The sequence below is a fragment of the Peromyscus californicus genome, unplaced genomic scaffold, assembly GCF_007827085.1.
Source record: "Peromyscus californicus insignis strain IS unplaced genomic scaffold, ASM782708v3 Scaffold_8__1_contigs__length_139910024, whole genome shotgun sequence".
NCBI classification, from domain to species: Eukaryota; Metazoa; Chordata; class Mammalia; order Rodentia; family Cricetidae; genus Peromyscus; species Peromyscus californicus.
The window spans coordinates 88211062-88238175 of NW_026294606.1; the positions used below are offsets into that span (position 1 = coordinate 88211062).

At 52.6% G+C, this 27114-nt stretch overlaps 3 protein-coding genes across 5 annotated transcripts in view; 1 reads left to right on the forward strand and 2 right to left on the reverse strand.

Moving 5' to 3' along the window:
* Positions 1-341: 341 nt before the first annotated feature.
* On the forward strand, positions 342-9871 carry LOC128103850 (cytochrome b-245 light chain). The gene is made up of 6 exons (XM_052728494.1): positions 342-474; positions 6528-6597; positions 7006-7080; positions 7266-7349; positions 7866-7947; positions 9555-9871. The coding sequence occupies exons 1-6, from the start codon at positions 417-419 to the stop codon at positions 9762-9764; spliced, it is 579 nt and encodes a 192-aa protein (XP_052584454.1). The 5' UTR covers positions 342-416; the 3' UTR covers positions 9765-9871.
* Positions 9872-11143: 1272 nt separating this feature from the next.
* On the reverse strand, positions 11144-12429 carry Il17c (interleukin 17C). Its single transcript, XM_052727377.1, has 3 exons — positions 12403-12429; positions 11855-12174; positions 11144-11405 (listed from the first exon to the last, which is right to left on the reverse strand). The coding sequence occupies exons 1-3, from the start codon at positions 12427-12429 to the stop codon at positions 11144-11146; spliced, it is 609 nt and encodes a 202-aa protein (XP_052583337.1).
* Positions 12430-16951: 4522 nt separating this feature from the next.
* The window catches only part of Zc3h18 (zinc finger CCCH-type containing 18), a 44333-nt gene continuing 34170 nt past the window's right edge, over positions 16952-27114 (reverse strand). For all 3 annotated transcript variants that reach the window (XM_052727773.1, XM_052727771.1, XM_052727772.1), the window contains 9 exons: positions 26988-27113; positions 24119-24223; positions 23671-23814; positions 23375-23440; positions 21963-22123; positions 21652-21851; positions 21113-21206; positions 18155-18251; positions 16952-17846 (listed from right to left, as the gene is read on the reverse strand). In XM_052727773.1, coding sequence (XP_052583733.1) covers positions 17648-17846; positions 18155-18251; positions 21113-21206; positions 21652-21851; positions 21963-22123; positions 23375-23440; positions 23671-23814; positions 24119-24223; positions 26988-27113 — 1192 coding nt within the window. In that variant the 3' untranslated portion in view covers positions 16952-17647. The remainder of the gene's footprint in view (positions 17847-18154; positions 18252-21112; positions 21207-21651; positions 21852-21962; positions 22124-23374; positions 23441-23670; positions 23815-24118; positions 24224-26987; position 27114) is intronic.

Sequence of the window (27114 nt, forward strand, 5' to 3'; positions counted from 1 at the left end):
CCAGCCTTGCATATCATGTCCCCCCTCCCTCCACTTAGTCATGTGATCCAGGCCACACCTGCCCCAGCGCTCAGTGGGTCGGAAGTAACTTCATCCTTTCCGATTTGTCTTTGATAAGCATAGGAGCCGGGGAGGGGTGTGTGTGTGTAACTTACTCCAGTGGTCCTGGGGGTGAGGGGGGCATAAACCATCAAAAGTCACAGGCAAGTCCTAAGCACCCCGGGCACATTTCCAGCTGGAGGGATGCCCGAGGGGAGGCTGTCCCACCTACCAAGGCTCAAAGGGAAGGCACAGAGGAGGCCTCTGGGGCACAACCCGAAGGGGCGGAGCCTGAGCTGGGGGCGGTGCGATCCGTGAGGACTTGCAGAGTGGGCTGCAGAGTTGGACCTGGCGGCTGCGTGTTCAGGGTCCTCGCCATGGGGCAGATCGAGTGGGCCATGTGGGCCAACGAGCAGGCGCTGGCATCTGGCCTGAGTGAGTGAGGCGGGCTGCGGGCGGAGAGGCGGGTCAGGACCCCTGGGGCGCAGCGGAAGAAGCGGAGCTCCCGCTGGCGCTGCGGAACTCCCAGCGAGGGCTGCCGGGGAACCCGGGGCTCGGAGCGGGCGGTGGCCACTGCTGGCCTTGCTCGGCCTCCTGCTCTGCGATCCCGCCCTGCACCCTGCTCTGTCCGCGCTAGGACCTCAGAGGAGGAAGTTGCTCCTCGCAGCTGGGGAAGAGGCATTCGCCCGGTGGTTTCCCGCCCGGTTAGGAAAACCCGCCGGAATACCCTCTTCTGTGCATAGCCCACTTGGCCTGGAGTCGGGACTCTGGCTTTGCGGGTCGCTAGGGCTCCGTCTTCTCTTAGAGGGGCTTGGGATAGGAGTTGATCTCATCCTGGAGGAGCAGCTGCCTCCATCCCACAAGCGGAATGTGCGCAGAAACTATTTCACAAGAATCCGCACACCATTCAGTGATCTTAGCTCAGGTCTAAGGTGCTGGACACTTGGCTTTGGTTGAATGACGCTGGCCGTGGCTCGAACAATCAGGATAGCCTGGGAGGTCTGCCAAGGGGTAGTGAGACCCCGGGGCTTCTCTGCACCAGGGAGGGAACTTAGTAGAACAGACCAGGAGCCTCATGCCTGAGACTAGAAGAAACTGTAGACATGCCTCAAAGCCAAAGCTAGCCAGGAAAGACCTGCAAGGGGGTGGGGGTGGGAGTCCAGACCCAGCTCCACTCACCTGGGAATAATGCATACAGGAGGTGATGGAGAAGACTCCATCACTTCCACACTGGAAGCACCATTCTGGGGTGGGAGGCTTTGAAGCTGAAACCTCTTGAGAATGGTGGGTCAGTTTAGACTCCTCTTCTCTCCACTTCCCACCTGCCTGCCAGTGGTGGACAGTGTACCGAGGACACTCCCTACACTTCAAAAATTCCCTCCAGGAAGCAGAGGTGACAGAGACACAGCTGGGGTGGGAAGACCCGGGGTCTCCTGTGAGTGCCAGCACGTCCTGTCTACACTGTCTACGTGTGCTGTGTAAGGTCTCTGCGAATTGTCCACAGTGCCCAGGCTGACACAACGGTCCTGTGTCATTTAGAGATAGAGTGGAGATCTAGAGAAGTCACCGGCTGTGGCCACTTTCTCCATCAAGTGGGACTTCCTCTGACTTTCCTTGTTTCTGGAAAGTACAACTGCCCTGGGAAGGTCCTGGACAGTCTGGGTCCAACCAACAGGAACATAATCTTTTTAACATTTTATTTTCACATTATGTGTATGCATGTGTGTCTGGGTATGGGCATGTGAACAAGTGCGGTATTTGCAGACATAGGCTAGAAGAGGGTACTGGAGCTCCTGGAGCTGGAGTTACAGGTGGTTCCGGGCTGCTGATATGGGTGCTAAGAACCAAACTCGGGTCCTCTGCAAGAGCAGTGAGTCTCTTAACCACCGAGCCCACCTCTTTCCTGGTTTTGTTTGTTTGTTTTTGTTTATTTGATTAACAGGATTTCTCTGTGTAACAGCTCTGGCTGTCCTGGAACTCACTCTGTAGGCCGGGTTGGCCTCCCAAGTGCTGGGATCAAAGGCGTGTGTCACCACTGCCCGGCTGTTTTTTGTTGTTTGTTTGTTTTGAAATCACAGAAAATGCCATCTATTCTGGCCACATCTTCACCTGACTCCATCTCAGGACCTATTTCTGACTACTGGAGCCCCTGCTTGCCTCCTGGGCACTCTCCTGCCTTTTTTTTTTTTTTTTTTTTTTCCCCATACAGCTTCTTTTCTGCTTCTGAGTTTCCTGAATGTGCAACAGGGCCTTTGCACAAACTGCTAGCGGATGCCTCCCTTCCCCTCGCCTCCTCTCTCAACTCAGATGTTACCTGCTCAGAGACATCCAACCTCATGTAGCCTGATTCCCTGGGATGAGGACCCTCTGTTAAAGCATCTTAAGCAAGCCATAGGCTCTGGTCTTTATGTTATTTCAGAATCCCTGTACACAGCAGTTTTCTTGGTTGGGCTTAAGAATGAGTCCTGTGGTGGCGCACGCCTTTAATCCCACCCTCAGGAGACAGAGGCAGGCGGATCTCTGTGAGTTCGCGGCCAGCCTGGTCTCCAAAGCAAGTTCCAGGAAAGGCACAAAGCTACACAGAGAAACCCTGTCTCGAAAAACCAAAAAAAAAAAAAAAAAAAAGAGTCCTTGCGTGTCCCTGGTGGATAAAGGGTGCCCCCTCCCACTACTGGTGGCAGCAGAGCAGAAGCTCAGAATAGACAGGACACCCTGAGGACTAGTGGAGAGCAGGCTCAGTGAATGTATGACCAAAAGACCCCTCCTACAGAGCACACCCTTAATACTGACCAGCAAAACAGGAAGGTTAATATGTAGCTGAGCTACAAGCCAAGCATAAGAATAAACCAGTGCTATTTGAAGGTTCGGAGAGGGGCCTGAAGTCTGGGGGTGCCCAGGACAATATGGCCATGTTTCCTGGGGCTGCTCCAGAGTCTCTGTGCTGAAGAAGGAAGGAGTCACACCCCAAGCCTCACATAGGACATATATCCTTGCAGCTGCCATGAGCTGTTGCGGCCAGGGGTCAGATGGAAAGGATCATGAACAGTCAAAACCTGAGATCTGGGCCTGTGCAGGCTGCTGGAGTGAGGCTGCCTTCACCCACAGATGCAGAAGCTAGAGAACTCTGATTTGAGGGAGAAGCCCTCAGCTGGCCACACAGGCTGCTGTGGAATACACGCCCTACTGACATGAGCTCACATTAGCTCACTGTTTGAGGAAGTGAACCCTGTGAGGACTCAGCACCCATAGGGCAGGGCACCCATAGAGCAGGGGTGCTGGTCCCACTGGAAAGCGAAAAAGTGTGCCTTGGATGCCAAAGATCAGTGACCAACTGGATTTGAGAAAGTGAATTCACATGCGGTGTCTACAGATGTACATAGGTCAAGTCTTGGTGGTAGTAGATACAGTGAGGATGCACAACCCCGAAGACGGAACCAGAAGGAAGTTGGGAGGAACCACACAGACATGGGGATTTCTACATAGAAGTTGTGTCACACGTTGTACAGGAAGAACGGACATGTGAGCGTCCGTATTGTGGGGGAGGGAGGTCTGGAGGCGGGGCAAACATTTCCCAGAAATGACTTTGGGCTGAAGAGAGTAAGAAGTAGTTTTCAGAACTAATGGAAACAAATCCCTTCTTGAACACATTGAAATGACATTAGACAAGGGGGGAAAAAAATCATGGGTTAATAGCAGCTTGTAGATTTCTCAGATCAACCGTAGATGCCAGAAGACAGTGCAGCAATGATGTCACGGAGGCCAGAAGACAGATGTCTTAGGTGCTGAGGAAAGGGCAAACCCTCCCCACTTGCACTGTCCTGCTGAGTTTCAGCTAACACACCCTCAGTGCAAAGGTGGATGTGCTTCAGCAAGAGGGAAGCTGAGGCCAGGGAAGGCGGCGCTGCAGCGAGAGTGGGAACTGTCGGATGAGTAGTAGCAATCGAGGCAGCAGAAGTGAGGCCGAGCTTCCTGAAGTCCACCCATGGCTAGGAAGAATGGTGCAGTAAGTAGCCTTACATATTTGGGAGAATTCATTTTCAAATATTAGGACAGGAAAGAGAATAACTTGGTCATGTGCATCTCAGTTTGAAAATTAGGAACTACAAATCACTACCTTTGAAAAATACATTTTTAGAAGTCGGAATAAAACTTACAGCCGGGCGGTGGTGGCGCATGCCTTTAATCCCAGCACTCGGGAGGCAGAGGCAGGCGGATCTCTGTGAGTTCGAGGCCAGCCTGGGCTACCAAGTGAGTTCCAGGAAAAGGCGCAAAGCTACACAGAGAAACCCTGTCTCGAAAAATAAAAAAACAAACAAACAAAAAACCTACTGAAAACTTCTAGAATGGAAAGGAGAAAGGAATTTTTTTTTTTTGCTTATTTTTTTTTTGAAATAGAGTCTTGACCTGAAATCTATGATCCTTCTGTCTTAGTTAGCCTCGAGAGTGTTGGGATAACAGGTGTGGCCACACCTAGCTGAAAATGATACTTTGGAGAGCAACCAGTGTTCTTTGACACTGAACATCTCTCCAGCCTTCATGTATCAAGATCTTATGATTATCTTACGTTTGGTGAAGCACTCATCTTTCTAAATCTACAGCAGGTTCCTGTATTTTATTGGTTTGTTTCAGGTTTCAGGGTTTCAGGCTGGTCTCAAACTCACTACATAGCAAAAGATGACTTTGAATTCCTTGCCCTCCTGCATCCACCTCCCAAGTGCTAGGATTCCAGGGTCTCATGCCTCCCAGCTGATCCTGAAACATGCTATGTAAGTGAGGCTGGCCTTGAACTCACGGTCTTCCTACCTCCACCTCTCAAGTGCTGGGGTTACATGGAAGCCCCCCATGTCCAGTTTAAGCATTGCTAGGGATTGAACTGAGGGCTTCATGCATGCTGGGCAAAGACTCCACTAACCCAGCCACTTCCCTAGCTTGTTCATTTGTTTGAAAGAGGGTCACACGTAGCCCAGGCTGTTCTCAAATTCACTGGGTTGGCCTTGAACTCTGATCCTCTTGCCTCTACCTCCCTAGTACTCAGATTATAGCTGGGCATCAGCATGCTAAGATAGTAAGCACATGGAGGTCAGAGGACAATTTAGAGTCAGTTCTCCCCTACTTCGTGGGTCCTGTCATCAGGATGAATCAGATTTGGTGGCAGGTGTCTTAACTCACTCCATCATCTCGCCAGTTTCATAAAATATCTCAAATTCACTCTTACTATTGGTTAAAAAAATAAAAACATAGCCACATCACCTTATCCATTGCAGCTCTAGACTAGAAGCCTCCAACTATCCCAAGGACAGAAAAATGAATCAATGAATTGTGGTTGACCCAGGGACCAGAAAAGCAGTCAATTAAAAAGAAAAAAGATAAAAAAAGAAACTGAAAATTATACCAAGTGGTGGTGGTGCACACCTTTAATCCCAGTGCTCAGAAGGCAGAGGCAGGTGGATCCCTGTGAGTTGGAGACCAGTCTGGTCTACAGAGTTAGTTTCAGGATAGCCAGGGCTGTTACACAGAGAAACCCTGTCCCACATAACCAAAAAAAAAAAAAAAGAAAAAAGAAAAAAAGAAAGAAAGAAAAAGGTAAACAGTGGGGTGTGATGATCCATGCTGCATGGAGAGGGGGCGCTTGGGAGTTCCAGACCAGCCAATGTGTCCAGGCTTTCTCAAAAACAACAACGAGCCCGCCGGGCGGTGGTGGCGCACGCCTTTAATCCCAGCACTCGGGAGGCAGAGCCAGGCGGATCTCTGTGAGTTCGAGGCCAGCCTGGTCTCCAAAGCGAGTTCCAGGAAAAGGCGCAAAGCTACACAGAGAAACCCTGTCTCGAAAAACCAAAAAAAAAAAAAAAAAAAAAAAAAAAAAAAACAACGACAGAAGAGTGATCTGTTAATTATTTACAGAGCCCATCCTTCAGCTTCATCTGAGCTAAAGACACAGGCACAAGAACTTTCTGAAATGAGGAAGGTTGTAAGTCACGTGGTTCTGTGGGGGAACTAAGTGTCACACTTGCGTATTCTGCTCTAATGAGGTCTTGAGTGGGTTGGCTGGCTGAGATGACGGTAGGGCCATGTGACTGTGGCCCAACCCTGTGCAGGTTTTTGGTTCTTGTTTCCTGGGGATGGAACCCAGGTATGTGCTGCTTACAAAAGGATCAAGAAGAACCACCACAGCTGAAAAGAAAGGACAGTAGCTGTCAGGCCAACAAGATGTAAACTCTAGACAGCTGCCATGGAGCTGAGGCAGGACTCACACCAGCAAGTTCAGCTCGCCCTGGCCATGTCACCGAGTGTCCTCTCTGCCCCATGCACCCCCTGCAATACAAGCATTTCCTTTCTGGGGTGGTGCCCTGCCCCAGTGAGCAGAGAATTGGAGGTGGTCCTAGCCTAGGGGCAAGCTCAAGTGGGTTCACGCCTGCAGCAGGGGCCACCTCCCGACCACCTTCCGACCACCTCCTGACCACCTCCTGACCACCTCCCTCCATCCTTAGTCCTCATCACAGGGGGCATCGTGGCCACTGCCGGGCGCTTCACACAGTGGTACTTCGGTGCCTACTCTATGTATCCTTCTACGGGGAACCAGGAAGGTGTGGTGATACAACTGTTTCCAAGGCTAGCACTTCACAGTTTACAGAGTGCTACACCTATCCTGTTTGGCCACAGCCTCAGGAAGCAGGAGCAGTTTTAGAAGCCAAGGCCCAGGGCTGGGGAGCCACTTGCCAAAGGCCACAGAGTGGGTTTCAGGCAAACGGGGAGCTGAGGCCCACGATCCCAAGGTTTGGATTGGAGTCCACTGCCTCCTCCCTACCCTGCTGGCCAGAACCTGAGGACAGATGCGGTGGGAGAGCGGGTATGGGAGAGCCGGCTGTGGGAGAGCGGGTATGGGACAGTGGCTGTGCCTCTGTTTACCTATCAGCAGAAGTGCACACTAGCTTAGGCCAAGCGTGGCTTTCCTTAACCACTCCACAGCGCTGCGGGTGTACTTATCTGTCTGCTGGAGTACCCCCGGGGAAAGAGGAAAAAGGGCTCCACCATGGAGCGGTGGTAAGTCACTCCCACCTGAGTGGCCTGGGGCTGGCTTGTCGGGAGCTTCCAGCCCAAGGCCTGCCCAGCTGCTGGGCCCATTGTGACCAGGAGGAAAAGGGTCTTCCCTGGAAGGGGATGGATAGGGAGTGACAAGGGGTCCTGAGTGTGACTGGTGCTGACCCCATGACCTGTCTTCCCTCTAGTGGACAGAAGTACTTGACGACTGTGGTGAAGCTGTTTGGGCCCCTCACGAGAAATTACTACGTCCGGGCTGTCCTCCACTTCCTGTGAGTCCCCCTGCCAATGCCCTGGGTAACAGGAGGCTAAAAGGAGACGCCCTGTGGGTCTGTAGCCTGGGCAGGAGGTCAGGGCTCAGCCAAGCCCCTTCTTCATTGATGTTTGTCCAGACTCTAGAGAAGCCCAGCTTTTAGAGAGGGCGGAAGGTCCCAAACCTGCATCTGTCATCTGTGGTGTGGTGCACACCCAACCTAGCAGCTGAGCTCCAGTGTGGTGCTGGGTGGTTCTCCGTGCTCTGTTACACCTGCTGTTTCTCTTGCTAAGCCTGGACTGGGACACACCCGTGTGGCCACACCCCTTTTCCCCAGCACAGTAGCTGGGGCTTGAATCAAAGGACACATCACCGCAGAGGACAGTTCATACCAAACCTCGGCTGGACCTGGGCAGAGGCAGCCTCTGCTCATTCTGGGGCCCTGGGGATGAAGTCTCCCTCTGAGACCTTGTGGCCAAGAGCTCCAGATCCCCTCTGACTGTTGCCTGCTGGCTTCCTCCTGTTACCCCTCAAGGTTGTCCGTGCCTGCAGGCTTCCTGCTGGCCACTATCCTGGGGACCGTCTGCTTGGTCATTGCCAGTGTGATCTACCTGCTGGTAAGTGGCTGCCCTCTATAGTAAGCTCCTTCACCCCCAGTTCCCATGTCCTTGGTGCTCTCGGCCCTCACGACAGCGTACTGGCTCACATCAGCTTTGGTTAACGCACCTCTGCTCTATACGGAGCACTTCCCTGTTGAAGCTGAATTGTAGCTCTGTGGAGCAGGTGGATAAACTCAGAGAGGCAGTGTGGCTGGCCCGGGTCCTACCTTGCTCGTCGAAGTCTGCCTGTGTTTGGGGCCGTGTCAGGTGCACTTCCCAGAGGCTCATGACACAGAAGCATCTACCTGTCTTATCTGTCTATCTGTCTATCTATCTATCTATCTATCTATCTATCTATCTATCTATCTATCTATCATCTATCTATCTATCTATCTATCTCTCTATCTATCTTTCTATCTATCTATCATCTACCTACCTATCTGTTTATTTTTAGAGAAAGAGAGGGTTTCATGTAGCCCAGGCTGGCCTCAAACTTGCTATGTAGTTGAAGAGGCCTTGAACTCGTGCTCCTCTTACCCCCACTTCCTAATGCTGGATGACAGGTGTGTGCTACTTCACCTAGCTTAGCGTGTGTTCCTTAAAAGTCTTTTTTCATTTTCTGAGATCATATAGATAGCTTTCTGATTCTCTTCTGCAGCTCCATTCTTGTCTTCTGTATAGAATGTTCTAGCTTATTGGTTAGAAGGTGTAGCCACAGGTGTCTGAAGGTGTTTGAAGGTGTAGCCACAGGTGTTTGATGGTGCAGCCACAGGTGTTTGAAGGTGCAGCCACAGGTGTTTGAAGGTATAGCCACAGGTGTTTGAAGGTATAGCCACAGGTGTTTGAAGGTGTAGCCACAGGTGTTTGAAGGTGTAGCCACAGGTGTTTGAAGGTGTAGCCACAGGTGTCTGTGTGCTGCAGAGTTTCCATCTCTCAAGCATTGTGGGATACTAAATTTTTTTATTTATGGTTTTTGTTTTTGTTTTGTTTTGTTTTGTTTTTTGAGACAGGATTTCTTTGTGTAGCCCTGTCTGTCCTGGAACTTGCTCTGTAGACCAGGCTGGCCTCGAACTTAGAGAGATCTGCCTGCCTCTGCCTCCCGAATACTAGGATCAAAGGCATGCGCCACCACTGCCCTGTGGGATACTAAATTTAAATGCACATTCCCAGATACATTGAGCCAGCTGCTGTGGAAGTGCATGTGGGGTGGGGCATGGCAGCACTGTTTCCAGCAAGTACTCTGCTTGCATTCTTTAACACCCAGCCCTACATGCTTCCTACAGAGTGCTGGACACCCTTGGGGAGGCCTTAGTGCAGATGGGTATCCCTTGGAGAGGACCTGGGAGCTGTGTGGATCATGGAATTTGTACCTGGAAGTGTTTCTGGGAGTGTTATAGAAGTCCAGGGGCTCTATGCCCCCTCCTCTGCAGGGCCCTCCTGGAACAGCCACATAGCTTGGGTTTGGTGTCAGGCAGTCCCAGATCCTGACTGTGTGGCCTTGGGCCAGTCAATTAATGTAAGCCATTCCCACCCTGCTTAGGGATTAAGACCCAGGTCCGCTTGGAGTCCATCGTGACAGTAAGCAGCTTGAAGCATACATAACATAGTCCCTCTCTGCCCCTCAGGCAGCCATCCGGGGTGAGCAATGGACCCCCATTGAGCCCAAACCCAAGGAGCGGCCACAGGTTGGAGGCACCATCAAGCAGCCACCCACCAACCCCCCACCCCGGCCACCAGCGGAGGTCCGCAAGAAGCCAAGTGTAGAGGAGGAGGAGGCAGCTACGGCTGGAGGCCCCCAGGTCAACCCAATTCCAGTGACAGACGAGGTTGTGTGACCTGCGAGGGCTGTCTGCAGCTCCCGCTTCAGGTTTCCTGGAGTTGCTGCCGGGGGTGGGGTGGGGTGGTGGTGATGCCCACTGTAATAAACATAGTGACTAGCTTGTGTGGACACGTGGTTCTTCCTGTGAGGCTGGGGGAGGGGCTGTGGTCGGCACTAGATCTGTCATGTGCTCGGTCCTGTCTGGCAACCTGAAGGCCTGACAACTGCCCCGTGGACCCTGGGTGGGCTCATGCTTACAAGTGGGACCCTGAGTCTAGTCCAGGTCTTCCCATAGTGGAAGCAACTGGCTCCCAGTCCCCTTCACCAAAGGTATCCAAGGGGTCCAGAGTACATGCTGCTGTCCTAGTGGCTTCTGGCTCTAGGCTGGAGTCTAGGTCTCCAGTTTGGCCGCACAGCCCTGGGTCTCTACTACGGAGAGGCCTGGCAGGGTCACACCGGAAAGGCCTGTTGTGGCAATGCCTGCCTGCCTGTCTTGATGCAGAGGAGTGTTCCTGGGGATTGACTTCCGGCAGAGATGCTGTCCCCAAATGGTCAAAGTAATAAAGAATGGAGAGCACGATGTGACCTTGAGGAAAAATCTATCGCCTGCTTAGGGTGGCAGCTGCCTCCTGTAGAAAGGTGGAGACCCAAGCTAATGGCTGTTCGTGTTGTGTTGACACCCCTCTCCACCCCAGCAGCACCTTCTCAACATGCACTCCTTAGGTAAGGAGTTTGGGGCTTCAGTAGCCTCTGAGCACCCACTGGGTGGACAGGACCAGGAGGGAAGAAAAGTGGACTTGCAGGAATAATTAAAAGGAAGCACTAAACTCTGTCCATTTAATAACAGTTAAAATAAATAATTGTTTAAAAACAGCTGGAAGGACCGCATCAAGCAGAACCAGGGCTCTGGGGCGACAAAGAGCCAGCTCCTCATCTCCCTGCCTGTCACTGTGGCTAGAGGTTCAAGGAGAGGCCCACCCCACCCTCTCTTTTGAGACAGTTTCATTATGCAGCCTTGGCTTTCCTGAAACTCACTGTGTAGACCAGGCTGTCTGAGAACTTGAGGCCTCTGCGGAGGGCTGGGACTCCAGATGTGCTTTATACCACGCCCAGCTCTCCCCTTTGGTAACAGGGTAAGCTAACACTGGAGAGCCACTGGGAGTGATCCTTCTAGACATGGGGATGCCTGACCTCCCCAGTCCTGAGACCAGCAGCTTGCATCCGGGCACCGGTCAGGGATCACTGGGCAAGGGCTGGGTGTAGCCTCGGCTGCTCTTTTGAGTCAATAAATAAGCAATAAATACATATAAATAGAAGGCGTCCTCTGAGGGGATGCCCGGACTGTCTGGCCTGGAAGGAGCCCGGTGTACCGCGGTGGGGCCGTGGCAGAAGTCCTCACTGTGCAGACCTGGGAAGAACACAGGTACAACCGACAGGCACTCGGATGAACTCAGTGTGGAAGGTGAAGGATCCTGGGGTAGGGTCCGCTGTACCGTCCTGGGAGCAGGGCTGTCGCCGCAGTACCAGCAGGCTCTGCAGCAGCTGCACAGAGTTCAGGGCGGCTGTCTCACGGCCGGTCTTGGCGTTGATGCAGCCACGACACAAGCATTCCGCCACCGCCAACTTCTGTGGGTAGCGGTTCTTGTCGGTGTCGATGCTGTGGGGACAGGAGCAGTGAGAATACTCACTCTGGCCCTATCTAGAACTCGTCTGAGCTTTCACAAGCAGCATGGTGGGCACAGCATCCCTCCCTGGCCCACTTGGAGCTCCGCCCTCTCGTGGCTGCATGGCTTGCTCTGGAATGGGCAATCTGAGAGCTCAGGATTCCAACGCTACCGACAAAGGTGCAGGCACCAAGACGGCTGGCATTCAGTTGGTGCTCAATAAACGATGTTGCCTACATTTAACCCATGGCCTCTGAGAACACAGAAGCAGGGACTTTAATGGGGGGCCCTGGTCTCACTAGGCTCAAGCTACAGCTTTTCAGGGGAATGTGTTTTTAGAGGGTGGGGTAGGCATGCCCATTGAACAGACGAGGACCTAAGGCTCCAGAGTAGGAATGCAGTCACCCTACCACCCCACCAGTGGGGACCCCATCAACCTCACCGATATCTCCATGGTGAGATGGAGCGCTGGTGGGTGTCAGCTTCCAGTACATCCTCTGGTCGCAGCACAGGGCACTGTGTTCCAGCTAGAGGTCTTTCATACTGTCTCCTATGGCCCGTGGCCTCCAAAGTGGACACCAGGGCCACAGGGAGGGCCTGCTCCCACCTGGCACTTCGAGTTAGCAGGTGTGGGGGAGCCTGGCCATGAGACAGTTCCTCAGCAGAGTAGCACCTCAGGGTCCCATGGCTTCGGGGTCTCCCCCGGAATGAGAGATCTTGGTGGGTGATCCCAGTAGGCAACCAGGCTAGAAGCAGGAGATGCTGGGGAGCAGGCAGGTGTATGGTTAGAGGTAGCCCAGAGAACACCCCACTTCCTCCAAAGCTTGCCGGCTCTCACTGAAAAGATGGAGTTTAGACTTCCTTCTGAAGGTGGGGAAAGAGGCTTAGCCGAAAGGCATCCCAGTGCACCCATGCTCAGACAGAAGGCCCCAACATCCACCCTTCTGGGATAGGCTGTCATTATGAGGCTGGGCAAGGTGCCAGGCTCACCATCACAGTGGCAATGACAGTGGCCATGGCAGCAGATGTGGAGCAGCCTCACACCTGGCGACGGTCCCAGCGCTGCACCTGGCGGAGACTGGCTGTGTGCGTTTTTATACCTGGGACCACACCTGGGGAAAATCCGACACTGCTTCCTCCTCTGGGTCTGTCCCTTTGCATCAGAGTTGTCGTCCAGGTAGGTCCTGAGAACAGCTGCTGGGCCCTGCCCTGCCACGCCCACCCCCGTCACAGATCCTTAGGAGCCCCTTGGAGACAACCTCTACCCAAAGGGACCTTCCCAGTGGAATGCCCGTGAAAAGCCAGGGACCCTGCCTGGGGGGACATTCTGGAAGGAGAAACTGGGGATTTCGGCCGAACTGCTTTCAGCAGCTTGCCTGCCGCATTGATTTGTGTCAGTTTTGCTATTTGAGCTCACTGACTCTGCGGTTGGGACTGGGGTTCAGTCTCTGGACCTGTGGATGGACACTGAGGTTGTGCTTCTTGCCCAAGGTGGTCATAATGTAACCCCCCTGAGTAGTCAGGAGAGATGGTAGCTAGGGATGGATGTCCTTAGGTTTTAGCGAGGGTTCTACAGGTTTTTAATTTTTAAAAAACTTTGAAGTGGGTGAGTGTCTTGTCTGCATGTGTGCCTGGTGCCCATGGAGGACAGAAGAGGGCCTTGGACCTCCTGGAACTGGAGTTACGGGTGGTTGTAAGCCATCAAGTAGGTGCTGGGAACAGAACCTGGGTCTTCTGCAAGATCAGGCAGTGCTCTTAACTGCTGAGTCTTTTTATTCAAGGTAAAAATCCTGGGGCGGGGAAGGTAAGCCTGCTGGAAATGAGTGCCGTTATTGAAGGAAGCTTGTTCGAGCCTGGCCACCTGAGGTGCCCCTCCCTGACTGAATCCCATATAGCACAGCTGGCAAGGGTGGGCTGGGTACTGCGGGTGCTTTTATCTGAAAAGGAGGACAAGTGTGAGCCAGATCTTGGGATGTTTTGAATGCCTAAGGTTTGGATGTCATTCTGGGAAGGAAGGCCCCTTGGGGTTCTGGCTACTTCCAAAGCAGAAGGGCCTGTCTGTCCTGGTTTTTGCGAGAGTCTAGAATGTCCAGCTGTGGGCAGGTCGAGGGAGTGGAGCCACAGATCCTTTTTTTCAGCCTCCACACTTAGAAGCAGCATCAACCCGAGGGCCGGGGCTGTGGCTCAGCCTCAGAGCTGGGGCAGCACATCAGAGTGCCCTGTGAGTGACATCCCAAAGGGATGAAGGGACAGCTCTGCTCACTGACTTGAAGGGCCATCATGGGGTCAGTTGAGTCACCGGAGGCTGACTGTTGCTGTCACCAGATTCACCGAGCACCAGGCTGCTGGCCTGTTCCCAGGGCCTCTCAGAATTTGGTGTGGGCATTCCCAGCCCCTCCCCCCACATAGAACAATGGCAGAAGCGGGCTGAGACTGGCTAAGTGCCCCAAGAAGCCCCTTCTGAAATGTCCTCAAGGAGCCTGAAGCTGGGGCTGAGGTGTTTTGTGCAAAGCCCAGCCATAGGCCATCCCTCGCCTGGCCTGCTGCCCTCCTTTTTCTCCCTGGCACATCCATATGCCCACCAACATGCATGTAAACACCCACATATCAGCTGTAGCTGCAGGGCTCCAGGTCCTTGGAGAAGATCCTGGTGGACATAGGTGGGATTTTCCAGGCCACGATTTTTCTGCCTAACCAATGGGCACCCTGACATGGTTCCCATGGCCTTTCTGCATTGTGAGTCTGTGAGTCACAAGACACAGGTGGGAAGGAGGTAGATTTCAGGTGAGGGAGAGTTGGGCCAGCTACATCCTGGAAAGAGAGGGCCAGGTCAGTAGATTCCAGCCTCTGCTTGGGTTGAGTCTTTCTGTATACAATGTCCTGAGAAGAGCAGAAGGAGAGCAAGGAGAGAGAGAGAGAGAGGAGAGAGAGAGAGAGGAGAGAGAGGAGAAAGAGGAGAGAGAGAGAGAGAAAGGAGAGAGAGAGGGGAGAGAGAGGAGATAAAGAGAGGGAGAGAGAAAGGAGAGAGAGGAGAGAGAGAAAGGGGGGGGGAGAGAGAATCAGAAATGGGGGGAAAGAAACATCAGAAGAAAGGCCCACTTCCAGTGTCCCACTCTAGACCAGCCATCTGCCCCTCCAGTGTTACCTCTCCCAGAGAGGAGCCCAGAGGGGCCCCATGACTCCTTAAGGAAAGGCCTCTGTCAAGGCAGTACCAGTGGGAGGGCGTCCACTGACGGCCTCACCTTCTACCTCTCTTCCATCTTACCTCAGGCCCAGGAGAAGACAGGAACATCAACAGTGGCTTTGGAGACATGTTCAACTAAGGCTCTGTTTACACTCTTCAAGCTCCAGCTTACCCCACTTCCCAGGCAGGGAAACTGAGGCCCAGGCTGGCAGCAATCTACCCCAGGCTGTATAGCAAATGTGTTGGCAGAGCTGGGTTTTAGCCATGCTGGGATCAGCCTGCTCGGTGTCTGGTGTACTTAAGCACAGTCCCTACTGTCTCCTGTTTCCACTTGGGCTTTACTGGCGCAGAGGGATCCTGAAGACAGGGAGGACACTGGCATGACTGGGTGGAGCCCAGGGTCTCAAGAGGCAAGAGGCCCATGTGCCTGCCGGGTACTAGCCTGGGACTTCATGGGGGCTAAGCCGGCCCAGCAGTTACTCTCGATGAGCTGTTCCACTTCCTCTGCCAGGTCCTAAGGCTGGGATCTGTGAACCTTGCTATGACCATTTTCCAAACGGAACTCAGAAGAGTTGACCGGGCCCCCTGCCTTGGCTTACAGCAGCTCCTTGCTGGTCCTGTGGCCTCACACTTGTGGCTGGCAGCTATCCTGTGCCCAGCTAATCCCATGCACAGATTCAATCCATTCTGCCCAGCCCTTGAAATACAGGACACTCCTGGGCCAGCGTGGCACCAGCATTCTGGCCTCTGAGCTCCCACGTTCCATGGGAGTACTGAGATGGCAGCAGGACGCTAGTCCAGCTTGGTCCCAGACTATGTCCTGGAACCTTTGGTCTCAGTACCCACTCAAAGCCTGTTTTGAATTTCATTTTAACCACTGGTGGCTGGGTGGGCAGTCTGAGGGATCTGAACACAGCCCTCCTGGCAGACACTGCGTAGGGCTGGATGAGGATATAGAGTGGGATGTGGGGGCCAGAATGCATGCAAGTGTTGGAGGCAGAAGGTAGGTAGCCTTGCTCCTGAGGTTCATTTGTTGTTGTTTTTTCAAATATGTACAATACTGTATGGAGGTCGACCAGTTAAGAAAGGAAGGGAAAAAAAAATAACAAAGAACAGATCAAGAAGTCAACCAGCCTCCCGTTCGTTGCCTTTGTCTTTATTTGTCTATCTATCCCAGGTTAGGCAAGACTGGAAAAGCACCCAGAAGGAATGATGCTGAGCAGCCGCCAGTCCCGGCTGGGCAGGCCTGCCTGCCCACACCATGCTTCAGTGGCCTCTACACAGATCCTGCCCTGGCTGTGTGGGTCAGGCAAGAGCAGGAGGCCTGGAGATCTCAGGTTTCTCTGAGGGGTCACAGGCGGGGGTTGCTGTTGGTCCATTTAGAGTTGCTAGGTGAGGCTGCAGCTCTCCTGGACCTGGGGTCCAGTCAATAGCAAGACTCAGCCTGGCTCAGTAGCAAGGCTACTGGGAATCTTTACACTGGACTATCCTGGGTGAAGATCAGAGCTCGGGTTACTGAGATAGCTGGTAGAGAGCTTGCCTTGCTAAGATGAAGGATCAGAGTTCAATCCTCAGAATCCATGTAAAATGCTACTTGTGCTGGGGGCAGCGGGGGGTGGGGTGGGGGAGGTGGACAGGTAGATCCTAAGGACTTAAGAGACCAGCCAGTCCAGTCTAACTGGTGAGCTCCAGGTCAATGAGACCCTGTCTCAGAAAGAGATGGAAGGCATTACTGAGAAAAGACATCTGAGGTTTCCTCTGGCCTCCTTCAGGCTTGGGGGCTTTGGAGCATGGTACTTCCTGGAAGGTGGTGATAGAACAAGATGGAAGCACCATAGACCAGGAACATTTGCCTGGGAAGACATTGTGGTCTTGGCCTCGCTGGAGCTGTCTGCACTGGGCAGGCCTTATTGAAGTGTTCTTATGGGGAGTAGCGAACACCATGGAGGACACCGAGTGTCCCAGTCTTAACTAGGCTTTGCATATCCTGGACCTGAATACATGCCTGGGTCAGGGCCAGGTGATACATTCAAATCAAGAGTGACAAGTGGCTTTATGGGCTGGGGGCAGCCTAGCCAGGGCTCACTGCAGGGAGGTAGCTACCAACTCATTCCAAGAAGTCAGCCACAAGAACTGGGCTTATCTTTGTTCAACCACAGGATGGAAAAACTAAGGTTTAACACTCCAGGGGCCGAAGACTCAAGCAGTCTGTGCCTGCTGGCTCCTGTGAGTGACAGACATCAACTGCTCCAGGGCTGGGGTCTCTGCTGGAGCGCTTGGTCCATTTTGAGCTAAGCATGGGTGCCCAGTGGGGAGGCAGCCCAGGCCCGTGCAGACATCACCAGGACCAGAAACTGCTTATCAAAATATTTTATTTTAGGAGATTGCTCAAAAAAGACTCTCCACATTGGACAGACACCCCAACAATACCCTTGGCCTTATTTTATTTTTTTTTTGTCTTTTCTGTTTTTTCCTTTTTAATCAACTAAAACAATTTGATGCTTAAAATAAAAGACAGGAAATGTTTCCCAATCAGACTTTAGGCAAGAATATATATATATATACTTCTGATCCGGGGGAGGGGAGGGATGGTTCTGCCTGTAGTCCAGGAAATATTCTGCTTTCCTGTTCCCAGAAAGGAGACTCTGCTGGAAACACGCAGCCCAGGAGGCCAGCTGGAAGAAGTGAGGACGGACGCAGAAGAGTGTGAGCCCAGCCCTGCGTGCCTAAAGCTCTTAAGTTATAGAGCTGGTGCTCCCTGTCTCAGTGCTGCCCTGTCCGTCCGTCCGTCCATCTGTCTGTCTGTCTGTCCGTGGAGACTCTATTCTGGAAGGAGCTGGTTCAGTCTGGTGGAGAGGTTGGGATTCAGCGTCATCTTCATCTTATATGTGGCTTCTTTTCCAGCTGAGAAACTTTTTTTTCTTTTTTAATTTTTAAAAAGAATCACAGCCAAAATAAGACATTAACTGGAAAATCCAAAATGGCTGCGCTTACCCTAATTTTTTTATAAAAACATTTAAGAGTCTACTCCAGGGCAGTGAGCTGGGCTCACTACACTTTCCCAGGGATCTTGGCCCGCTTGCGAGCGATGGCATCCTCCACAGCCTTGAGCTGTTTAAGGAGTTCCTCCCGCCGCGACAACGTGCTGGCTTTCCCTGACTTGGTGCCTGCAGTGGCAGTGTCGGTGGCTTTGCCGGGCACGCTGGTGACCTTGCTGGAGCTCTTAGACTGGGGTGACAGTGGACGCTTCCTGTAGGATTGAGAAAATGGGAGGGGTGATGAGAACGAGCGCCCAGGGCTCCCCACTTCCTCCGTAGGGACAGAAGCAGGGTCTGGGCGAGCCCACAGCCTCTCCTAGTCCCCCACTATACGGCCGCCCTGAGACTCAGTGCCCCTTGTCTAGGGCTCTTTGGTAAGGTGGACTGAGCAGCATGCTCAGGTTGAGCCTGAGGGCTCTGCAGAGGAGTGGGCTGGGACTGCTGTCTGTTGTTCTTCCACAGCCTCGTGTCTCCCACATTGCTAAAGCCAACCGCCTATCCTGGATGAGCAGGGACTTACCTGTCGGCGGGGGCAGCAGGGGCTTTAGCGTTTTGGCTTCTCTGCCTCTCTGGCTTTGGGGAGCCCATTCTTCCCCCTGATTTCCGGTCCCGAGAACCTGGCCAACAGGGGAGAGAGTGAAACCACTGTTCTGTACTTGAGGCCACCAGAGGACCAAGTGTCAAGGTGGCCAAGTGTGGTGTGCTATGATCCTAGCACTGGGAAGTAGAGGAAGGAGGATCAGGAACTATCCTCGGTTACATAGTGAGTTTAAGGTCAGCCCAGGCTACCACGAGGCCCACTCAAAAAGTCAAAGTGTCAGGATGGCTGGCACACTTCTTTTATAAAAAAAAAAAAAAAAAAAAAAAACCAGGGAAGCAGACAAGGCAAGCGCTGCCTCAGAAAGCAGAGCTCAGGAAGCTGTGATGCATGCAGGCCTAGAGCTGGGCCTAGTTGTTGCAGTTTTATTTTTTTGGCGGGGTTTGGGGGTAAGGGGGTATTTCTCTGTGTAGCTCTGGCTGTCCTGGAACTCACTTTGTAGACCAGGCTGGCCTCCAATTCAGAGATCCACATGCCTCTGCCTCTGACTGTTGGGATTAAAGGTATGTGCTTACATCACTGCACCACTGGATCCCGTTTCATGGAGTACATTTTCTTTCTTTTTATTTTGCGTGCATTGGTGTTTTGCCTGCATGTATGTCTGTTGGATTCTGGAGTTATAGACAGTTGTGAGTTGCCATGTGGGCAGTGGGAATTGAACTTGGATCCTCTGGAAGAGCAGTCAGTGCTCTTAACCCTGAGTCATCTCTCCGGTTTCCTGGAGTACACTTTTTTTTTTTTAGTTTTTTTTTGAGACAAGGTTTCTCTGTGTAGTTTTGGTGCCTGTCCTGGATCTTGCTCTGTAGACCAGGCTGGCCTTGAATTCAAAGAGTGAGTGCCTCTCAAGTGTTGGAATTAAAGGCGTGTGCCCCCACTACCTGGCCGGAGTACACTTTCTAATCTACACCTTCTTCCTCAGCACACAGGTCTGACAATATGAGCAGAACCTGACAGTTCACAACTGGAAGCCAACTCCAGAGTGGAACACTCTATTCTACCAGTGGGAGACTGGCCTCAGGCTTGGGGCTAGGCAGCACAGAGTGGAAGGCAGGGTCTAAGCATGAATCAAGGCAGGTGACCCAGTGGCCAAGGCTCTGACTCTGGGGAAAATAGTCCCTTCAGGGTACAAAGCCTTAGGGTCCTGGCCCAGCAACCTGCCTGAAATGAGCCCCAGAACCCCAGCTTGCAGCAGCCAGCTTCAGCTTCAGGGAGGAAACATGGATTTTTGCTCTTCCCATCAAAGATGGGATGCCCCCATCTTTCCTGCTGGGCTTGAGGTAGAGTGTCCCGGGAGATCTGGGGGGGGGGGGGGGCGGGGGGGGGGCTTCCAAGGTTAAATAATGACTCAGAGACACTGTGCCCTTCTCACATCCCAATGAGTTTAAGGTGTGCAGAGGCACAATTGATCAGTCTGGAGTGAGGGCTTCTCTGACTTTGGATGTTGGGTATGCAGGCTCATTTTTATGTCAACTTGACACAAACTAGAACCATCTGAGAGGGAACTTCAACTGAGAAAATGCCGAAGATCTGGCTGTAGGTAAGTCTGTGGGGCATTTACTTAATGCATAATTGATGTAGGAGGGCCCAGCTTATTATAGTGGTGCTACCCCTGGGCTGGTGGTCCTGGGTGCTATTAAGGAAGCAAGTTGAGCAAGCCAGTAAGCAGCACCCCTCCATGGCCACTGCATCGGCTCCTGCTCACAAGGTTACTGACTTCCTTCCATGATGAACAGCAATGTACAAGCCAAATAAACCTTTTCCTCCCCAAGCTGCTTTTGGTCATGGTGTTCATCAGAGCAACAGAAACCCGGACAAAGACTTCGGGTGTTAGAACTTGCTCAGAAAGTCAATGAACATGCATTCATTGGCTTGTTGCCCTTGACTTTGTTTTAGTGCTGTCTCATGGAGCCCAGGATGGCTTGGAACTCTATGCAGCCAAAGATGGCCTTAAACTACTTTTTTTTCTGTTTTTTTTTGAGACAGGATTTCTCTGTGTAGCCCTAGCTGTCCTGGAACTCACTTTGTAGACCAGCCTGGCCTCGAACTCATAGAGATCCGCCTGCCTGTGCCTCTCGAGTGCTGGGGTTAAAGGTGTGTGCCACCATGCCCTGCGGCCTTAAACTTCTAATCCTTCTGCCTCTACCTCTCAAGTGCTGAGATTACAGATGTACACACCATACCATGTATGTGGGATCAAACACAGGGCTTTTGTGCCAGCACTCTACAAACTGAGTCAGTCACATATCCCCCCTACTGCTGATCTTGTTTGTATTGGAAGGGTTGTTCACCATTAACAAATTGTGTATGTCAATATACAGGGGCTTATTATCAGTAACTTTTTTATGGTGCTGGGTCAAACAGAGGGTCTTGGGCTCTACTACTGAGCTACATCCCCATACTAAAACTTTCTCATCATGCACAGTGGTATACACCTCTATCCCCAGCACTTTGGAGGCTGAGGCAAGAGGATCAGGAGTTGGAGATAAACCTGGGCTACAGAGCAAGATAATGTTTAAAAGCGAAATGAAGCCGGGCGGTGGTGGCGCACGCCTTTAATCCCAGCACTTGGGAGGCAGAGCCAGGCAGATCTCTGTGAGTTCGAGGCCAGCCTGGGTTACCAAGTGAGTTCCAGGAAAGGCGCAAAGCTACACAGAGAAACCCTGTCTCGAAAAACAAAAAAACAAAAAAAAACAAAAGCGAAATGAAACCCCAGCTGCAATCTCTAGTGCTATAGTATGCATGACAGAACACACGCAATGGAGTTCTCAGGGTCCGCCATAGTTTTCAGAACAGATGCAGTGTCAAGGCCCTGCAGGTGGGTCTTCTGGCTTATTTGTGGCACCCATGGTATGCCTCAGGCCCTGGACCTGGGAGGCTCACCTCGGTCTGGGGACAAATTGGCCTTCTTGGCTGGAGGACTCTGCCGGTCTTTGTCTGATGGCTCATAGCGCTTCCGGCTTCCTTTATCAGCCGCCTGAAACAGCACAGTACTGTGAGGGTGGTAGGGCCTGAGTGGTCGTTAGGCTAGGAAATGGGTGGCGGTGTATCCGTTGTCACCGGCGAATGGTTCTTTGCTCCCATGGTCCTCTTTCTGGCCCTGCTTCCCCCCACCCCTATAAAGCAGTTCTGTGGCCCTTCTAACCACGTGATGGGGCCCTTTGTGCTGCTTAGGGAAGTGCCTTGTAGGACCCCAACCTGTCAGGCCTTGGCCCTTCCAGACAATGGAGCCTTGAAGGCAGAACCCAGGCTTGCCTGCCTGCCATCCCAAGGCTACTGTGTGGGGAGCTAGGCAGGCCACAGGCACATGAACTGGAACTCTGAGGTGCTAACCTTTGGACCTTTCTCAGCTCGGGGGCAGGGTGGAATGCCTAGCACCCAGGTCCAGGTGCAGCAACACTGGCCTGTCCCCTTGATCTCACCTTATTCAGCAGCGTCAGCTTTATCTCCTTGTGGGCAACAAAGGAGCCCTGCTGGGGCTGCCCAGGGGCTGCCTGCTGAGGTGCCGCTGCCTGCTGGGAGGACTTCCCACCTGCTGGAGCTTTGGAGGACTTGGGTGGCTGTGTGGACGGATCCCGTTTCCGCTTTTCCTCTCTCACTCCATCTTCCTTCTTAGATTTCCCTGTCAACAACAAACCCTCAGTCGTGGCTTCCTGTGCACATGGACAGCGAAACAGTCTCTGTTTAAAGTTCACCCCTGAGCCTACACCCCCAGGGCAAGGGCTCTACCTACCTCTCTCCTTCTTGGTCTGGGCAGGGGTGGGGGATCGAGAGCTGGCCGAGGACACAGGACTGGCCAGGTCTGCATACATGTCCTCTGAGTCCACACTGTGCACTGAGCTGCTACTTGAGGTGGCGCTGGACACCGAGGAGACACTGCTCACACTGAGAGACCTAGACACACACACAGCAGTGTCCCTCAGCCCCATGCCGACTGCAAGACGGCTGAGCCACAGGCTGATGGCAGTGGGGGTGGGGGGATGTCTCTATGGCTCATCTTTACCCGATTTCCATGTTTAAGGAACGCACCAACAGAGTAAGAGATCTCAGGGGACTTTCAGAGGTACTATACAATGAAGGGACAGCTATGTCATGAGCTGAGATCTCCACTTCACTAACCTGGGTGACACTATGCTAGGCAGGGAAATGTGACTAAGCCCTATCCAATGGTGATAAGGACACACTTTTAAGTTGATGATGATGCACACAACAGCTACAACCCATAATCCCAGTAACTGGGAAAGTGAGGCAGATCTCTGTGGGTTTCAGGACAGCCAGGGCTCGATAGTGAGACCCTATTTTAAAACACCAAAAGCAGCACAAAAGAGGTGACAACAGCTGGCAGATGTGCTGGAGCCCCCTACAGCCCCAGATTCCTGGGAAAATTGATTAAGCCCAGGAATTCAAGCTCATCTGGGAAACACAGGGAGTCTTCCAACCCAAAACCAAAACCAAACCTCTGGAGCTCAGTGGTAGAGCACTTGAGCAAAATTCAAGGCTCTGGGTTTCACCTTAAGTACCACTATCAAGAAAACTTTGGATGACAGTAAATTAAACAAGCAGTGATAGTTTCACTGTCAGGGACAGTGAACATAGGGCAAAGACTGGGGGTGGGGGGTGGGTGGGATGGAGAGTAGATAGTGATTGAGTTTTGGCACAGTGCAGGGTCACGACAGACCTACAACAAACACCAATCAGCTCTTCCTGAGGTTATCAGAGGCCAGAATAGAGGAACAGAGGCAGGGGGAAAACAGAAGAGTTAAGAATTTCCTAGCTTTAAGTGGAGAGCTGGCTCAGTGGTTAAGAGGACTGGCTGTTCTTCCAGAGGACTCGGGTTCAATTCAAGATTCCAAGAACATCAAGCTGACTCCATCTTCTAAATCCTTTCTGGTCTTAAGGGCTCCTCCCAATCGCCTAGGGATCAGCAGGCCCAGAGAACAGTCTATCCTAGGGAAGGTGTGGACAGAGAACCTGGAACTGGCCTCACTCTGTCCAGCTGGGCTGTACTGGTCTAGTTCTCTTCCCCTAAGGTTAGATGCTCTCGTGTGAAGGGAGGCCATATTCGCTCTGAGCTGGGTGTCCCTTGGACACTGAGGAGCCCCTAACATGGTCGGTGAGGGAAAAAGGTGGGGCCAGGCAACTGACCTGGATCGGGAACTGGAACCACTGTAGCTGCTGCCGCTGCCGCTGCCACTGCCGCTGAGCGTCCGCCTGCAACACAAGTCATAGTGCACCTCAGAGGCAGACCTTGCTGGGACAAAGCCTTCCTGCACACCATGGTCATGGGCCTAAGATGTGTTCCAGGTCGGGCTTCTGCATCCCTGATGCTGCCCTGGTGATGCACCCACCTCCTAGGCTCTAGTTTTCATCAGCGTCTATTCCCTGGCAGCAACAAGGACCAGGAGAACCTTACCAGGATTACCATAAGCCCACATACTCACCTCCTTGGGGGAGTCCTGGTTTGCCGTTCCTTCCTCCTGGCTTCTCGAAGATCTCCCGGTTTGGCAGGCTCAGGGGCAGGAGCAGTAGTTTTGGTGGCCTGTGGTGGGGCTGGGGGTGGGGCTGGCTTCTTTAGTGACTTCTCCCTGTGAGGCAGAGGCAGTGTCAAGGAAGGATAGTGCTGGGGTCCCTGGTCAATGCACCCACATCTCAGGGCTCTGCAGTTCAGACATGGTACTTGGCTGCCAAGGTCCATGCCACAGGGACCCAAGTCTAGGTGCTGAGCCCGTGCCTCCGCCCACCTCCTGGGAGCCTTCTCTGCTGCCCTTTGGAGGCTGCTTCACCTCTAGTCCAAGCATGGGAAGGGAAGAGACAGTGGAAGAGGCTGGAAGCCTTGGAGACCCCACCGAAGTGGAGCACCATAGCGACCCGAGGGGGCTCAGGACTCACCCTGCTTTCCCGGGAGGCGGGGCCGGCTCCCCCTTGGTTCTGACTGGAGGTCTGTGTGGGGAAGGTGTGGGAGACGGGGATGGGGACGAGGAGAAGGACCGGGACCTGGGGAACAAAGAGAGTGTGAGGAGGAAGTCTGGTGCTTGGTAGATTCCCTCACTGGCTGGAGCTGACACATCCCCTAGGAAATGGTTCTGATCCACAGAGAATTTAGGCTCAAGCTCAGCTGCTTCATCATCTGATAAAACACACACCCAGGAGGAAACAGGGAAGGGCAGCGTGCAGCCTCAGGAAGGAGTGGGTGCTTGTGTGCAGGAGTGGGTGCTTGTATGTAGGAGCGGGCACATGGTTCTGCCTTAGCCAGGGACCAAATGGGGTGAAGATGGTTCTGGCTAAGTGTGGGATCTGAGACACCTAGTAGCTGGGAGGTGGCAGAACTGGTAAGGGTCCCAAGCACTTGGTTGGCAGGCAAAGGCACAGGCACAGAGGTCCCTAAGCAGTGACAGCATCACATAAGCAGGGAGTGTACAGCTGGGAGGAGATCATGACCAGATGATTTCCACACAAGTATCGTGTGTCAGCAGGGTAGACAAAGAGCCGGGAATGGGGGCTGGGTCCAGGCGGAGTTTCCAGGATGGCATTCTGACAGTGAGATCACACTTCCGTCAAGAGGATGAAAGGGATTGGGTTGGCCCATGTTGCCTACTCAAAACCATCGCACAGGATGCCCATTACTTCTAGCTGGGTGGTGCAAGCAGTGGGTCAGTTTCCTGCAGTTCTTCATGCTTCCATGTTCAAAGGCAGGTGCCCAGGAAACCTAGCATTCACTCTTGTGGCCTCGCATTTGCTGCCTCACCTCTTGGGTCACTACTATGGGAGAACCTGAAAAAGTGCGACGACCCGAGTGAGGGACCCTCTGAGAGGCATTGGTCTCGTGGCAGTTTACCAGACTCCTCTCCCCTCTCAGTGTACCCTCCTGAGTGCAGCTTTGGGAGGGACTGCTACAGATGAACTTCAGAAATGATAGCTGCTGAGCCCCAAGGCAGGGACTCCACTCCAGGTCTCCTTACTCACTTTAAAGGAGGCTACCCAGACCTTGCAGGTCTCTAGGATAGTGCCAAGGGAGGCTAAGCTACTGAGAAAGGCACAGCTACTGTGGGAAATAGCTAAGAAGTTTATGGTCAATGGTGAGAATATGATGAAGCTTCTGAGCTATTGGTGGGATGGTGGGACATCCCCACCGGCATGTCAGCCACTTCCTGGGTTGACCTGCAAGACCCTCCCATGCCCTGCCTGCTATGTATGGGACCCACTCAACTCTCTGCTGTACTGGATTTACCTGGAAGGATCAGAAACACCTGCAAAGTGAAACCTGGAGTCCTTTCCCTCTCTACCCTGTTCCAGCTGCCTCCTTGACCCAACTGCCCCAACCTTAGGGCATGGGATAGGCACAGAGCTTTTTTTCCTGCTACCCTCTGCTACACTGTCAGCTGCTTGCTCGGAGCAAAGATCCCATATACAACTTTTTCTCCAGAGTCTCATATTTTCTACAGTACCCTACATGACCTTTATCTGTCTCAGAGGCTCCCACAGGTTTTCCCTGTGCTCCCCACCCAGGCCCATGGCCACATCGGTCTGCTGCCCCCGCCCCCTGACTACTGACACTTGCAGAAGAAACCTGCCAATGTTTGGGCTCTGGGGTTTGTGCCAGCACACCTCTGGATGGCCTACACACACCTGCAGAGAAAGGTTACTTTTTTCCCCATCCTGGGTGCTTGCTATTCTGCATTCTACAATGTCCATGAAAATAGGTCCACATGCAATTTACTCCACACCCCACAAAAGCTTTAGTGAGCATCAGATGAGACAGCCTCAGTGACCTTTCAGAACTGTTTTCTAATCCCCTCTATCATCACATCTAGAGCAACACCAGTTGGATGTGGTGGCATACTTCTTTACTCCTAGCACTTGGAAGACAGAGACAGGTGGGAATTTGAGGCCAGCCTGGTCTAATATATAGCAAGTTCCAGGCCAGCTAAGGCTACACAGTGAGACCCTGTCTTCCAAAAGAGAATAAATCTCAAAATTTCCTTTACAAAATAAATAAACAGACAAACAAAGAAGTAAAAGCAAGACCATATGCCAGGAAGGGGTAACACTGCAAGGGACACAGAAGACAGAACATTTTATTCTCACACAGATATCTAGTGATAATATGTCCTAAAGCAGAGGGTTGCGTGTCTTTATGTGCACCAATTAATGACTAGGACTAAAGTACTTCCACCCACATACCCTACCAGCTTTACTGAATGCCATGCCAAAGTTCTGAACCCTCTCAAGAGCTTACGGTGAGGAGGACAGTGCTGGGAGGGTCCACAGCGGAGCATCAGCTCAGTTCAGGGCTGGACCACTGAGCAGTCCCTACCCCTCAAGCCAGCCTGACTTCCACTGGTGGAAGACCAAGTCATCAGGTTCCCATGGGGGCAGGTCAAGCTGGAAGTAGGGTTATGTGCTGGTAGGATTTTGTCTAAAGTTTAGGAAGTATCTATTTTCAAAGGGGAAAGAAAATTCAACAAAAGTTTGTTCGACCCTCCTAGGGCTTTCTAGGATGATGGAAGCACTGCATATTCACACCTGGACTCAACAGAGAGACATCTTATAGATACAGGTCCTATGTCTAGTACCTGCAGTGTATGCTGACTGGCATCCCAGTCCAAACTGCTTCTCAGTGTGTAGTTTACCAAAACCATTTTGGAAGCAGGCACCCAGGAACCCTGCCGTGTTTTACAGGGAGAAACAAGACCACTCGATCTGTCCAGAATGCCTGTCCCCACTGTACCTAGCAGGAGCTCAGGAGGCTGGGACGTACCTGGACCTGCTTCCTGAGAACGAGCTGTGTCTGGAAGAGCGGCTGGAATAGGAGCTGTAGGATGAAGATCGGGACCGGGACCGGGACGAGCCCGAGCCCGAGTACGATGAAGAGCGTGAAGACGACC